The sequence below is a fragment of the Phaseolus vulgaris genome, chromosome 6 (genome assembly GCF_051622355.1).
Source record: "Phaseolus vulgaris cultivar YP4 chromosome 6, ASM5162235v1, whole genome shotgun sequence".
In the NCBI taxonomy this organism is placed as follows: Eukaryota; Viridiplantae; Streptophyta; class Magnoliopsida; order Fabales; family Fabaceae; genus Phaseolus; species Phaseolus vulgaris.
The window spans coordinates 20,414,823-20,430,183 of NC_143503.1; the positions used below are offsets into that span (position 1 = coordinate 20,414,823).

The 15,361-nt window shown below is 31.2% G+C and overlaps 1 protein-coding gene and 2 pseudogenes across 2 annotated transcripts; 1 reads left to right on the forward strand and 2 right to left on the reverse strand.

The window, feature by feature from the left end:
• Positions 1–3,211: 3,211 nt before the first annotated feature.
• On the reverse strand, positions 3,212–6,803 carry LOC137831184 (putative serine/threonine-protein kinase PBL23). The gene is made up of 5 exons (XM_068638759.2): positions 6,358–6,803; positions 5,588–5,769; positions 5,299–5,488; positions 4,474–4,865; positions 3,212–3,706 (listed from the first exon to the last, which is right to left on the reverse strand). Exons 1-5 carry the CDS (start codon positions 6,506–6,508, stop codon positions 3,446–3,448), a joined length of 1,176 nt encoding a protein of 391 aa, XP_068494860.2. The 5' UTR covers positions 6,509–6,803; the 3' UTR covers positions 3,212–3,445.
• Positions 6,804–8,059: 1,256 nt separating this feature from the next.
• On the forward strand, positions 8,060–9,918 carry LOC137833420 (uncharacterized; annotated as a pseudogene).
• Positions 9,919–10,921: 1,003 nt separating this feature from the next.
• Positions 10,922–13,482, reverse strand: LOC137833050 (double-stranded RNA-binding protein 1-like; annotated as a pseudogene). Its single transcript, XR_016521639.1, has 5 exons — positions 13,188–13,482; positions 12,698–12,909; positions 11,920–12,139; positions 11,343–11,453; positions 10,922–11,261 (listed from the first exon to the last, which is right to left on the reverse strand). The product of XR_016521639.1 is annotated as a double-stranded RNA-binding protein 1-like (transcript).
• Positions 13,483–15,361: the final 1,879 nt, after the last annotated feature.

A 15,361-nucleotide genomic window follows, 5' to 3' on the forward strand; every position in this document is an offset into this window, starting at 1 on the left:
AAATTAACTTGGGTCTCAATTTCCTTGATGTTTCTAAAAATCATGTTTCTCCAAAGGGATTTTGTTGAAGAATCTGCTAAATTTTTTTCTAAGTTATTATAATCAAAGAATATTGTTCAACTTTTTAGCAATTGTTTTATCAAATTATGACTCAACCCTATGTGTCTGTTTTTCCTTTGTAAGTTTTGTTTTTAGTTATAATTATTGTTGATTAGCAATCACAATGATTTTGAAAAAGTTTTTCAACCACCCAATTTCACTCTAAATTATTTCAAGGTCAACAAGTTTTTGTTCCATTGTTGATCTTCCAATAAGTGTTAGCCACTTGTGAATTTTGTCTCAGGGTACAAGTTAAGGTACGAGTTAGCTTCAGGGTTGAAGATTAACTTCCATAAGTCTATGTTGGCAGGAATAAATGTTGAAAGGAACTCTCTTGTCTACTATGCAAAGACTTTAAATTGCACTCAAATGTGACTACCTTTTAAGTATCTGGGGATTGAAGTGGGGGGCAACCCAAGAAAGAAACATTTTTGGCAGCCAATTCTAAATAAATTCAATGCTAGACTAAATGCGTGGAAGGGGAGATTTTTGTCGTTGGCAGGAAGAATTTGTTTAATCAAGTTGGTGTTTACAACTTTACCTATTTTCTATCTTTCCTTTTTTAAAGCTCCTGCATCGGTATGTAAAAGTATCACTAGTATTCAAAGGAGGTTTTTGTGGGGTTGGGGGAAGGACAACAGAGCGATATCATGGGTAAGTTGGGAAAACCTCTGTAAATCTAAGGATGAGGGTGGGTTAGGGCTTAAAAATATACGAAAGTTTAATTATGCTCTCTTGGCTAAATGGAGATGGTGTTTGGTGAGTGAAGAAATAGGAAAGTGGAGGCATGCTCGGTTTGTATGGGAATTTGCTCAAGAGGAAGATCTCTTAAGAGTCATATCCGGGGTCAACTTGAATAAGAAGGTTAACGATGTACATGTTTGGGGAAGAGAAAAGACAAGACTTTTCACTGTGAAATCAATGTATGAATGTTTAGTCAATGACGTTAGTGGTACCCATGTTGCTCTTTTCAAACACTTTTGGAAGAGTAAAGCTATGCCCAATGTGTTGATCACTGCTTCGAGGGTTTTGATGGATAGAATGCCAACAAGAGTGCGTTTAATTAGGAGAAGGGTGGCAACAAATACATCTTCTTGTGCAATGTACTAGGATGCAGATGAAACATCTCATCATTTGTTTCTGGAGTGTAAGTATGCACAGTGTGTATGGTCATTGTGCCTAAGATGGATTGGCATATTGTTTGTACAACATAAGGACTTGAGGATTCACTATGAGAACTTCCATTTAATACACGTTAGTATGTGGGCATTTATAATAAGGTGTATCTGGGAATAAAGAAACAGTGTTGTCTTCAAACAAAAGGTAGTTGACTCGAAGGAAATTTTTCATTTGGCACAACTTAAATTGTGGTTATGGATGAAATATAGGGTGCAACCATTCAACCATTCTTTCTCGAATTAGGTGTTAAACCCTCTCATTTATATCAAAAGGTATAGGTAATCGAGGAATGGTGTGTTTTTAGCTTGTAGATGCTACTAGGAGGCTGGGTTATCTGGACAGAAGAATAAGATTATGGGTGGTGTTTTCGGTGTAGGGTGGTTGTTTAGGATCTGAAGTAGGCCTAGATTGCAAGCCAATGACAATATATTCTGTTGTGATGTAACGTTAGGCAGCATTTGATTATTAGGTTTGTGTCTGGGCAAATAGAGAAGGGGAGGAAGCAAGGTGTTTTGGCCAAGTTCTGCTTTAAGTCAGATGCGACTTTGCTGGTTTTTTTAGTGCAACTTGTGGATGCAGGGATGTCAGAATGTAGAACTTTGTGGTTGCTGGTATGGTTTATGCAACACATATAGTTAGTACACAGATCTTGCTTCTATGGATGGTTTTGTGTGCATGGTTCTGGGGCTTGTTTATCTAGGCCTGTCTGGGTTATGTTTGAGATGGTCAAGGAGAACTGGACTTTAGAAGAATCAGATACAGAAAGCTTTACGATCTAAGAAGATCCTTGAATGCAGGGTCTGGCGTTTCTTGCAATTTGTTATGGCACTGTTGGTCAGGTTGGCCTAATGCATTGCTCTATTAGTTTGTGGGGAGGCCTATGTCTTTTCTCTTTATATTGTAATACTAGAAGAATGTATCCTAGGTGGACGATCTTTTGATATTTGTATAAGAGTTGAGACACTTTTAATCCCTTTTAATTATATAATTCTTTACCGATAAAGAAAATATTGAACACAAATATTATTATTTATCTTATAATTCATTAATTGTTACTTGTACATAGTAACTTCAATGTCAAAATATATTTGTAGTTACCTTATTTTTTAATATTGAGATTGAGAAGTGATCGGGAACTAAAAACTTTCAAATATAAAGATTGATAAATAACAAATACATAATCCTCCTTATGACAACATTTAAAAAACTTATCTTAAAAAACCAACTATTAAAAAACAATAAACATTAAATACTCTAACAAACATATATTTGTATAGTTAGGAATATGTCTATATTCGAATTTCTAATTTTGAACATTTTTTAAATAGTATTTTTTAGTCCGGTACATGAAATATACTAAATGAGTAAAAAAAAAATTGTGTTTTTTTATTTAAATAACTTAACTTTTTATTTTTTTTTCTTCTCTTTAATAAAAGTAGAGGCAAATACAATTTATGAAAATTTTAATATTAAAAATAAATAATTTAATCTACATACACAATTAAAATAATTTCACATGATCATTATAAAAAAACTAGTGGAAATACACGTTTTTTCGCGACTCTTTATATGATTTTTTAATTAAAATAATACAGTTTATTTTTTTAAAAGAGAAAATTAAGTGAAGGAGAATTTTTAAAGAGAAAATGTTTATTTTCTCATTTTCATCTCATCTACTTTTTCATCCAATTCCTTATAGTTATGCATAAAATATTGTTCTTCTTCCTTTATCTCTCCTCTTCTATCATATATATTCATATTTTGAACTACAGTTTTTAAAATAAAAATTATAAAACAAAAACTTTATTTTTTAGGTTAAATTTTAAAGAATATTTTAAACAAATGGTTCAATAATCCATTTTTAGTTTTGAGTATGACAGTTACTAAATCTCAAAATTAATTCTTTCAATAACTAAAACAAAATGATCAAGCATTAGCAAATGCAGGGTGTTGCAATTTCATTAGGGCATGCGTATTTTTTCTTTGCCTTGTACAATAGTTTTGGTCACATGAAGATAAATTCTTATATCTTCCAATATAAGAAAATGAAGGTTATAATTTGAAAATGTATGCACAATTTCTACTATTTTTGTTGATACTCTTTCTTTTTAATTCTTCCTTTCTTCATCTTCATTATGATATGGTTGTTATCTCCATCTTCATTAGATTAGTTGTGATTACTATCTTCTTCCTGAGTAGGAGAAATTTCTTTTCTGGGTTGTGGTTCATCAACTTCTACTCTCTTCCTTGCTAAAAATTCAATGGCTGTAACTACATCACTGATTATAGGTCGAGTTTCATCTTCTTCTTGGAGACACATTGCTGCAACTGCTAGAGCTTGGTATAAACTCTTTATAGGGTACTTGTCTTTTAGCAATGGATCTGCCATTTGTATAAACTTCTTCCTATCTTTTAGAAGTGGTTGTGCCTGAAAAGAAGCATAAACCCTAATCATTTCATGTTACTTTCTTTTTTCAAATAACATCCTTCACACATTCATATAGCTAGTCAATCAAAGTTGTTGAATAAAGAGCACATAATTCATATTTGAGCCTAATAGTTTGAATGCAAAATGTCAATTTTCTAATCTTCTTCCAATGATCCAAATCCATGAATGCATATCCATGGAATCCACTTTTATGTATATAAATTGGGAGAAAAAAAAAGAGAAAAGGAAGAAAAGATAGAAAATTAATAAATGTAAAAGAAGTTAATTATGTAATAAAGAAGAAAATTTGAAGAATGTAAAGACATACCAAACATATTTTACTCTAACTTTTTTCCTCGAGAAATATTAACTTTACACTACAAGAAAATTATTAAAACAAAACTAATTTTAGAGACTAAAATAATTAGTTACTAAATTAACTAAGTTAGATATCATTTTATAAACTACAAGAAAATTATTGGTTTCTAAAGTAGTCTCTATAATTAATAAAATAATTATAAAATAATTTCTATATATAACTATTTTAGTTACCAAGGTTTTACTAACTATCTTATACTTTAAAATAGTCTCTATTAGTATTTTAGAAACTAATTTTGAATCTAAAATATAGTAGCTAAAATCTTGGTAGCTAATTTACATACTAATTTAAAAATTATTTTATAATTTTTTATTAATAATAGAAATCACTTTAAATGCCAATAGTTCTTCATGTAGTGTTAGTACATCAGAAAGGTTTTGAGACATACCCAAACAACTAAATTTTGTTCATCTTCTGGTCTTGAATATTCAATTACTCTTCGTCCTGTGATCATCTCCAAAAACACCACTCCAAAACTATACACATCTGATTTTGTAGTCAATTGTCCTGTTAATGCATACTCAGGAGCACAATATCCATATGTTCCCATCACTCTAGTAGACACATGTGTTTTGTCTCCTGTTGGACCAAGCTTTGCAAGTCCAAAATCAGAGAGTTTTGGATTGAAGTTTTCATCTAACAATATATTTGATGCTTTGAAATCACGATATATCACTGGAGGGTCTGCTTGATCATGCAAATATTCAAGTCCTTTTGCTGCGCCTTCAGCAATTTTCATTCTGGCCTGCCAGTCCAAGGGCTTCGCTTCTTCAGTTAAGTCTGAAAAATCATTATTTTAGTTAGTAACATTTAGATACTTGTTAAATTATAATGTGTGAAATGTGACCAAAAAAAATCTTTTTAATACTTAAAAGAGAAATGTTAAGAACATGTTCTCTAACTTCATATTATGGGTGGCCTGATAAACCCAACAAACACTCGCTAGGATAGACTCGAAATGACTCTGATACCATATTAAAAAGTAAACTTTAGGCCTAACTCAACCTAATAAAACCGACTCATGAGGTGAGGTTTGCACCCACTTATATACAATGAAATATCACAATCTCTAGTCGATGTGGGATCTCTAACTGTTTTTGTAATTTTCAACTAGTTCAATTATATTCATTTATTCAAATTGGATGTGATTATGATTTTGGCTATTTTATGCATGAGAGGATAAGGAAAATATGTAAGAAATACATTTACTTACCAAGTAAATGATCTTCTAAAGATCCATTAACCATGTATTCATATACCAAAAGTCTATGTTCACCTTCAGCACAATACCCTATCAAGTTGACAAGATTAGGGTGGTCTAAAAGACTCAAAATTAAAACCTCTACAAGAAATTCCCTGTTTCCTTGAAATCCATTTCTGTCTAGTTGCTTCACAGCAACCACCTACATATGGGACACAACACTTTGAAGGTTAGTCAAAACTTGGATAATTTTTTTTCCTTTTAACACAATATTCCAAAGAGAAGTTAAGGTAATTAATACCTCATTAGTGCTTTTAAGGTATCCTTTGTATACCCTTCCAAAGCCTCCTTCACCAATCATGTTGGTAGGGTGAAAGTTCTGAGTTGCAACACATAGCTCATGATAAGAAATTATCCTAGAGGTGATATTTCCTTTCCCAAGCTTTGCTATCTCATCTGTTATGAACTTTCTCTTCCCACTATCTACAACACAAAATTTGTTTAAGTTTTCAACATTTTTATTTGTCTTTCTCAACACATTTTGCACTCTAAACTTGATAATCAATCATGCAAAGTCTAAGCTTGCAAAGTAAATGAGACATAAACTATTGCATTTTGGATCTTTCAAATTGTAAGATTTGATAAAGTTTACAAAAACCTATGCACAAATAAATGAAAACATTTAAAGAATACTTTAACCCATATACAAAACTTCTAAAAATAAAGTTCTTATACATAATTATACACAGAGTTAAAACCTTATTCTCGTATACAAACATCGATTGTTCTAACATCACATTTGTTTTTCATTTTAAACTTCAATATTAAAGAGAATTTAAATAGTTTTAACAAATGATTTAAAGAAAACACCATTTTGCAACATTTTGTCCTGTAAATCACACAACTCGATGATAAAAAATGAAATTCAAAATTCCACATAGAAAACAAGAACAAAAGACATAATTATGAAGAAAATACAATTCAAAAATCCACCTAGAAAACAAGAATAAGAGACATAATTATAACAGAAATGCAATTAAAAAAATAAGATACATAATTATGAAAACTTACCCGATTTAAAAGAGATGTTGGAAAATGAGACCACACTTTTATTATCATTATCTTCCTTAATGCTCTTCTTCCATTTGATCTTGCTGGGCCTCTTTTGTGTTGTACAACAAGGAAATAAACTCATTTTCTTTTTTCCAAAATTCGATTTCATCACAACCCCATTTACTAAGTTTTAAAAATGTTACCCTATAATCCAATATTGCTTTAGCAATAGCCAACACCCCAGAATTGCTTTAAAATATTTGTTTAATTGCTCTTTATTCTAACCTTGTTCTGCAAAATACCATGTAAAATATTCTAGATTTTTAGAATCTTTCCCATCTCACATGGTTTCTTTTGCTTCTTCAAGGCATACGAGCTTCCAATGGATATGAAGACATAGTCAAATTTGCTAATACCAAAAATAGACAAACTTAGTTATCATGTTTAGCTATGGCTCTTGTTGCGTAAGATCTAATCTGTTACAACAATTTAATGCAACAAATATTTATAGTAATTTAGTGGTTATTTTGAATTAAAAAATAAATTAACTCATCTGCTTACAATTAATTTTTTGCTATAATGTATGTTATTATAATAAGCATAACAACTATACTATATAATTTTGCTATTATTTTTTTTTATAACAATTAATGGCCAACCAAATTGTCAAGTAGAACTTGCTCTCACAATTTTGGTTCCTCACTTGAATGTCTCTAATTCGTTTTCTTCTTTTCAAAACATCATAAACTTTATATTATAGAGCAGTATTTTAACAAACCAACAAGAAAAAAAAAACTATAATTATGTAAGATAAATGCCTATGTAATATATAATTTATTTAACATCAAATTGATATTATTATAATTTAAAATTTACATATTATTAATATCGATAAGAACTTAAAATACACATTATAAGTATTTTTCTCCTAAAATAGTTTATTTCAGAGTGATACTATCAAAATTTAATCTCTACATCAAATGATCAAGAAACATAAACCTATGTAGCAACTTATATAAATGGTTTTCTTTGAATTTTTATACGCTACTTAATAAAACAAAGTCAAATTATTTATTTGATTTTTATAATGGAAAAACTTTTACTATTCGATATTAATAAACTTACACAATAAAAACTAAAGAAATTACAAATAATATACATATACATGCATATAATATAATGGTTACAAAAAACATAGTATAAAAAACTAATACATGTAAATATTAAAAGTAATAACTTTTAAATATGAAAATTATAAGATAAGATGTATATATACTTATAGAAATTAAAGGAGTTATTAGAGTTAAAAATATTACTTAAATATCTTTAATCCAAGAGTTGTCCTCAATTAAAAGTGATATGTGGAACATTTGATGATTACAAAGAGTTCTCTGAGACAGAACTCAAACGCTGACACACATCACATTACTCAGAAACGTTTCAAATTCTCTGTTCTCAGTTCTCACACTCTTTCTTGCTGAGAAAATTTGGGTTCAAAGAATTCTACTCAAACAAAGTGAAGGTTGTGTTGTTTTTGAGCCACGAAACCATATTCAAATATCAATAAGCTTACCTCTGATCAAGTTCAAGCCAAGTTCCAAAGAAGAAGCAAAAAATTTGTAAGTTCAAAGGTCATTTCCAATAAGGTTGATTGTTATCCATTTGTAGATTGATGTAACTCTTCCTTCTGCATTTTCAGGTACTTGCTGTTATCTATAGTATGGAGCCATCACAGGACACTATTATCGAAGCAAAAGAAGAACTCATGGTTTCACCATTATCTGGTGAAAACCCAATTCGGAGAACTGCTTATTTTATCAAACCCTGCATGGAAGACTCAACAAATCCTACTCATTACATCTCTTCTGGAGGAACAGCCACTGTCACTTCCAACCATGTAAAGCTGCCACTAGAAGTGATATACAGTGGATGGTATTATCCACATCGAGAATGGAAGACATGGGTACAACAGATGCAGCACAAGTATGAATATATGTGGATAAAGGCTGGGATAGACCAAGCTATCAAAGCTTCTACTTTTCTTATTCGTAGAAATGATGAGTTGATTCAAGAGCTTGCACAAAGGTGGCGTTCAAAGACTAACACGTTTGTGTTTCCATGGGGAGAAGCAACTATAACGCTGGAGGACGTGAAGGTTTGTTGGGGTTACTCTGTCATGGGAGTGCCTTTCTCTAGCCCTCTTGTGAGTGATGATGAAAAGGAAGTAGAACAAGAGTTGATTACTATCTTTAGGATGTTTTTCAAATCGACGGCCAAAAGGGCAGATCATAGTCCATGGATGAAGTATTTTATGACTAATAATGAGAGCCAAGTGGTGCATGAGGCATTCTTGTCTTTGTGGTTGTCGAGGTTTGTTTTCCCTGGTAGATCAAATCAATCCATTTTGAAAAGTGTTTTTCCTATTGCCATACATTTAGCAAGAGGGACTAAACTAGCTCTTGCACCTGCTGTATTAGCCAACATCTACAGGGATTTGAGTTTGCTGAATAACAAAATCAGAATTGGCACCGTAGTGATGTTAGAAGTTATATTGTGGGCTCCTTTTCAGTTGGTCCAAGTTTGGGCATTGGAGAGATTTCCAGCATTGCAGCCGTGTCCTCATGTAGTTGAGCAAGGCCAACTCTTGATGGCTAAATGGCACACAGTGAATGTGGTTAAACATTACAACTTGAAATTGATTTTGGACTCTTCAAATGGCTTTATTTGGTGTCCATTTGTGAATTCTCCTCCTCTTCAGCTTCACAATAAAAATGACAAGTGGGTATGCAAAAATCCCAATTTTGATGATGAATTAGAATCCTTTGCTCGCTGCATGAGAGTCTCAGAGTTGGTGGGTACGAAGTGTATAGAACAGTACTGGCCAAATCGTGTTGCTATGCAGTTTGGGATGGATCAAGACATTCCTGGTATGCTAGTACCTTACAACGAGAATCCTTGGATAAGTTATAGTGAGCCAATACTGGATACAAATTTGTACATTGCATTATCTGCCCGCCATCAGCCAAATGTTACTTCTAGGTACTATCACTGGTGGAAGCAATCAAAACCAAGTAAGGGAGGAAACAAGCATGATGATTGTGTTGTAAGTAGCTCAAAACGTGTGATACCATTATCTCTGAAGAAAGAGAGCTGCCGATCCTTTGGCCCACCACCTGGTTTTACTTGCAAGAAGATTAAGAGAGAACATGAACATGAACATGATTTTGATGAAATGGGAAAGTGTTCAATCATTGAGTTGTCCAGTTCTTCAAGTGAAGGTACATGTTTTGGTGATGAAGAAGTTGAAAATGACCAGGCTGTGTCTAGTCCTCTATCATTAAGTGTTGAAGAAGCAAGAAATGTCAAATACGACAGGAATGGAGTCAAAATCAAGAATTCATTTTGTGATAGAGATGGTATCGATGACATGGAAAGGGAATATGCAAGCCCTTGTATAGAAGAAATAGCTTCTAATCTTGAAAGCCGGATTAGGAAGCTTGAAAGAGTGGTCGCAAGCTTAAAGCAGCAAAATTAGATCATAAAGTTCAGAATATTGGAGTCAAAAAAGCTGAACCATAGTGTCCTTTTTTGCCATTATAGAACATAGTTCCTAAATCTAACTGGTAGAACAAAATATGCAGATTGCTAATTGGTATTGCGGCTTATTTTATGTGATGGTCCCTTTTTTGGTACAACCTGTGGTAGTTGCCTTTACTTGTTTTTTAGCAATGGTTATATCGAACTGAGATATTTGAATTTATTTCAATTCATTGATATTTCTCTTTACCGAAGTAACGAGTACTCTTTGAAACTTGCATTTCATCGTGTTATTCAGAAGTAAATTCAAATTATTTGCAGACTTGTATGGTACTGGTTACAAAAATAGCTAAGAAAATTACCAAGTGTGTGTTTGGTTCTGCTTTTATACTATACATTCATTGTTAAATTCAAATCCATTTCTATTTGAAGTTGTTTTAAATTTCTAAGCCTCATGGCCAACAAGAATTAACTATGTTAGAATTTGTACTAAATTTAAATAGGAAATTATTCATTTCATATACTTCTAAACTCTATATTTAAAAAGAATAAAATAATTTTAAATGTGCTAATTCTGTTCGCGCCTAGACAAGGCTAATTTTATTGAGAGTGACATTAATGGAACCATGCCTCAAAATGGGATAAGCCATTTCAGACTTACCAAAGAAAGTCCAAGCCCAAATCTAATAATAATTTGTGTTTTTCTTTTGTGAAAGGTAGAAGGGTAGAAAGGGGAATTTTGACTGCATGGAGTGTGATTATGCACAAATCTGTTATAAGGAATGATGTACTGTTATGTTTTTGGAGGATAGAGTTTCTCTTGAGGGGGAGCCTTGACTCATCCACTCTCATCCTTTGTTTTCTGCCGTTTGTCATTTTTTTTGGAGCTACCTCTGATACATCAGAAAGTTCATTTAATTTTTTCATCCTTATTTTTCAATCCTAAAAGTTTGTCCAAAGTCACCATGAGTTTTACTTATGCATAAGATACTCTTAACATCAAGTTTAGGTACTTAGCAAAGCCATGAAGCTTTTCACTGAAATCAAAGATCTTTTGTCATTTGGGAATTCCAGTCTCACACAATCTACTTATTGCTTATTGTCACTAATTGTAACATATAGAAGTTTGAGAGACATGTATGCACACAGCAGTTAGCTACTAGTGGGAGTCTTTGTCTTGCTGGACTAAAAAATTGACAGACATACATCAACATCAATCTATCAATCTGTGAAATGGAGATGATTTTGGGGAAGAACTGGATACTGGTTCACAGATGACAAGCTCCTGTTGTTCATCATCTGTTCATCAGGTGACTGTAGGAATGATGATTTTGGCACCTCCTCATTGCTGACTTTGGCATTAGCAAGTAATGTCTCATTCAAGTCTAGGACCAAAAGCTCATCTGTTAGAACAAAATGCCATGCACATAGCTTATGTTATGTGGCAGAAGATGAAAGAAACAGACCTTCAAGTTTGAGATTCTGAAGGCATTTAACAATATCTGAGTTAAGAATTGACTGTTCTGCTTTATGCTCTATTTGAGAAGGTGAAAAAACAGCATACATACTAAGTCCACCTGTGCATGGCATACATATTATTAAAACATAATTATACTAATGCAAATTTTGTTATATCATACATAACCTACAGACAAAGGAGGAAAATGTTTCCTTTATTTAATTATTTTCTCATCCTAAGCCACTCAAGAAGGATTCACATTGTTTTAACTAAACCAGCTTAGAATCACTTAGACATCATCATTTAGGTACACATTACTGGTAGTGAAAAGATTAGAAATAGTGAGTGGGAGAGTCTCCAAAAGATCATTTAATTGTAAAATTTATATTAGGACTTCACAAAATAGTATAAATGGTCTAGAACCATTATCCAACATTCGAGATGTCATGCTTTAGGTAGAAATCATGATTTAGGTTCAAGTCATTCAAAATACACAGAAATAGAGGTCAAATTTTTGGTGATATATCTCAATGTGGTTCTTATGCATGGAAGCAAAATTGGAGATGTGCAGATAAACAACTTACACTCTTTTAAGGCAATGTAAGCAATATTTGCAGCATCCTCTTCTGCCTCTTTCTTGGATCTACATCCCTTTCCATGAAATTCCACACCCTCTACTTCCAAGGTAGAGAAGAAAGTTGGCATATAGAGAGAACCAACCTGCATAGTTTTATATGTTGGTTTGTGAAAGCCTTCTCTCTCAGTTAATTCCATTAGTGAAGTCTTGAATGAATCAGAGTCACCCTGAATGAGAGGATACAAATCCATATTCAATTGTAGCAATTTTTAATGAAGACAACACACAATTATACAGGTGAACACATGGAACAGATTTGACCTTTGAATGCAGTTGATCTACTATTGTTAATAATTCTCGCTATCATCTATTGCAAATCTAAATCTCTTCCATAGATAAACTTTTCTTCACACTGAATAATAAGTAAAATTCAACTATTATATATAATATAGAGATTGAACAACTATTCTTAAACTGATTCTTTTTATATAAAGACATTCCACAAAATATAAGAAAAAAGAAAACTTACTGATACATTTATATTTTTTTGTCCAGAAGAGCATGAGTCAACTAAGTATAAAACATATTCACTATTAATAAATTTTAACTTTAAAACTGTAGCTCCACAAGAAATACTTGATAAAATAAAATTCTCTTTGGTAATTGAACTATATAGGTCCTCATAATATTTTTTTTCTCCAACCTTCTTTCCCAAACTAACAATTTGGTGATCTTAAAGTATTGAGAAATGTTAATTAGTAACAATGTTAGAAAAGTATACTTGCCTTGTCAAATATGTCAGATGATAATGACATTAAATCAAAAGCCCCCTCTGTCTCTTTTATAGTGTTGGAAGATGAAGGGCATTCAATAGAACACCCATTAGCTAGCTCTGTGGCCTTAAAGTCATTGGCAGGAGGCAGCTCAAACACAGGTGGATCAAGATTGTTCATTGGAGCATTGTTCTGCAGCTGAATTTTGTGAACACAGTCCATATCTAGATAATTGAGTTGATTGATGTTGTTAGATGAGGAAATGAAAAGGAAAACGGTAACAATCATAGCATAACTATCACAGATATGAAAAATGTAGTGAATAAAATGAAAGGAAGTCAATAAACACAGGCAAAACAATCTAAGGAATAAAACAGACAACTCCCTTCACATAACAGGAATTCCCAACCTCAAGACCTTCATCCACATCAAGAAAAAACAGTAAAGAAACCAACTTTTCATGGAAACAAATAAAACCAAGAAAGGAAAAGAGGTGGGGTACCAGAGGATAAGCCGAGGAAGGCAACCATGGCAGCTTGGTTTTTAGCTTCTTTAAGGGAAGTAGAGGCACTAGAAGAAGTGAAGATGACACCATTGACATAAACAGAAGCCTTAAACCTTGGTATATGGTTTGGACCATCTTTCATGGCAGAGTACCTAGGCAAACCCCATTTTCTCTTGTGGCACAGCTCTTGTAACTTTGTCTTGTACATTTTCAATTTTACACAGAACAAAAGAAAAAACTCACAGATGAGAGAAAGAACTAATGTTGATGATGTGATTAGTTTTAAGTAAAATCAATCTTAAACTATAAAACATGATTATATAATAAGATTTCTTCATCTCATCTTAATATATTGTGTTTGATTAGATTCTCCAGGGAGAAATGTTTCCTGCATGAAGAAGAGTGGTTGTTGGTTGCTTCCACACTAAAGCTGCTTGCTTATTAAACCATGGAATGCATGGTCTCCTTATCACTTTACATTACAAGAAAAATTGAAATATGTATTTAAAAAGGGTTTGGTACGGATATTTATTGTTCAATTAAAACATAGGAAAATATTACTTTTACAGAAAAAAAAACCACATCTACTTTACAATCTATTATAGTAATATAATAATATTTTAAATTAAAAAATTTATGGGGTTGTTATGGAAATATTTTTCACTATTTAAAATATGAATCTAAAACGTATAAAAAAACTATATTTAGAAATTTGGTCTTTTATATAATTTTGCCAAAAAGTTAGAAAGTTTATTTCACTTGTATATTTAAAGAGATAGTTCTAATTAATTGCATATATTTGAAATAACTGTGAAATGTTATTCAATCCTTTGAAATAAAAACATGACATATTTAAACAATAAAATATATATAAAAAATATTTTGCTCTAATAATCAATTAAACAAACATTTAACCAACCAAATCAATTTTCAACATCAAATAATATATTCAAGACCAATAGGTAATAATCACCAATTCATTGACACGTTAAGAGATTAAAAAACAAGTTTCTTCCACAACTTTTTTACTAATAACTAAGGATTAATATTATTATTAAAAAAAAGTTGAATAAGTGTTGTGACTTATTTGCATGCTTAACTTGTGTCTGACTATATATTTTACTTGTAGCATTAATGATGTTTTGATTAATTTTATTTAGTTCATTACATGTTTTTCCATTTTTCCTTTTGAATTAAATTATCAAAAATGCAGACTTCATGTGCAAGTATTTGACTCATGTAATCAATATGGTAGAAACTTAGGATATTTGATCATAATCAATATGCTTGAACGAGATAAAATTTATTATGGAAAGTAATTTTTTATTATTTAATGTCCATTACAATATAATTATTAAATAAAAATCAATTATAAAGACAAAGAATAATTAGTCACTGGTTAAGTTAGATATCATTATAGAAATTAAAAAGAATGATGTGTATCTAAATTAATTTTTATTATTAATAAAATTTAGAAATTAGTTTTTATATTGGTATATAATTAGTTACCAAGATTTTAACTACTAATTACTTTATATTATAATAAAGTTGGTAGCTACAACATTGATATCTAATTCAATTCCAATTTAGAAACTAGTTTATAAATTTTATTAATTATAAAAACTACTTTAGATATTAATATTTTTTTATTCTCTAAAATAATATTTAATTTATCAATATAGTGACTAATTATTTTTTTTCTAAAATTGGTCTCCACTACAAGAAAAAAGGGTTTTAACAGAGGTTATTTAGCGAATGTTAATATAACCTAGGAAATTGATTTAATTAACGGAGGTTTTTTTAACCTTCGTTAAGTTCCAAAAGTTTATTCTAAAGCCTCAACAAAATAATGAAGTTTTTTTTTTTTTTTTTTAAATAAAAGCTTTCATGTTAGGCATCACTATGCCACTTAAGATCTCAGCTAGGCTGACACCTCAAGTAACAACAATCATTTACCATCACATGAAAAAGTATTAATAAACAAAAGAAAAAAGAAAAAAAAAATACAAAAATACGGGAGACTAGACCAAAACTCATATGTTAACAAAAACAATACATAGGTAGACTATACCTATTCATAAAGAATTCTAAGAAAGATAAGGTGGAAACCTATTATACCAAAGAAAAGATTCTCTATGAAAAAATTCTAAATTAACCAACTTATCAGCACA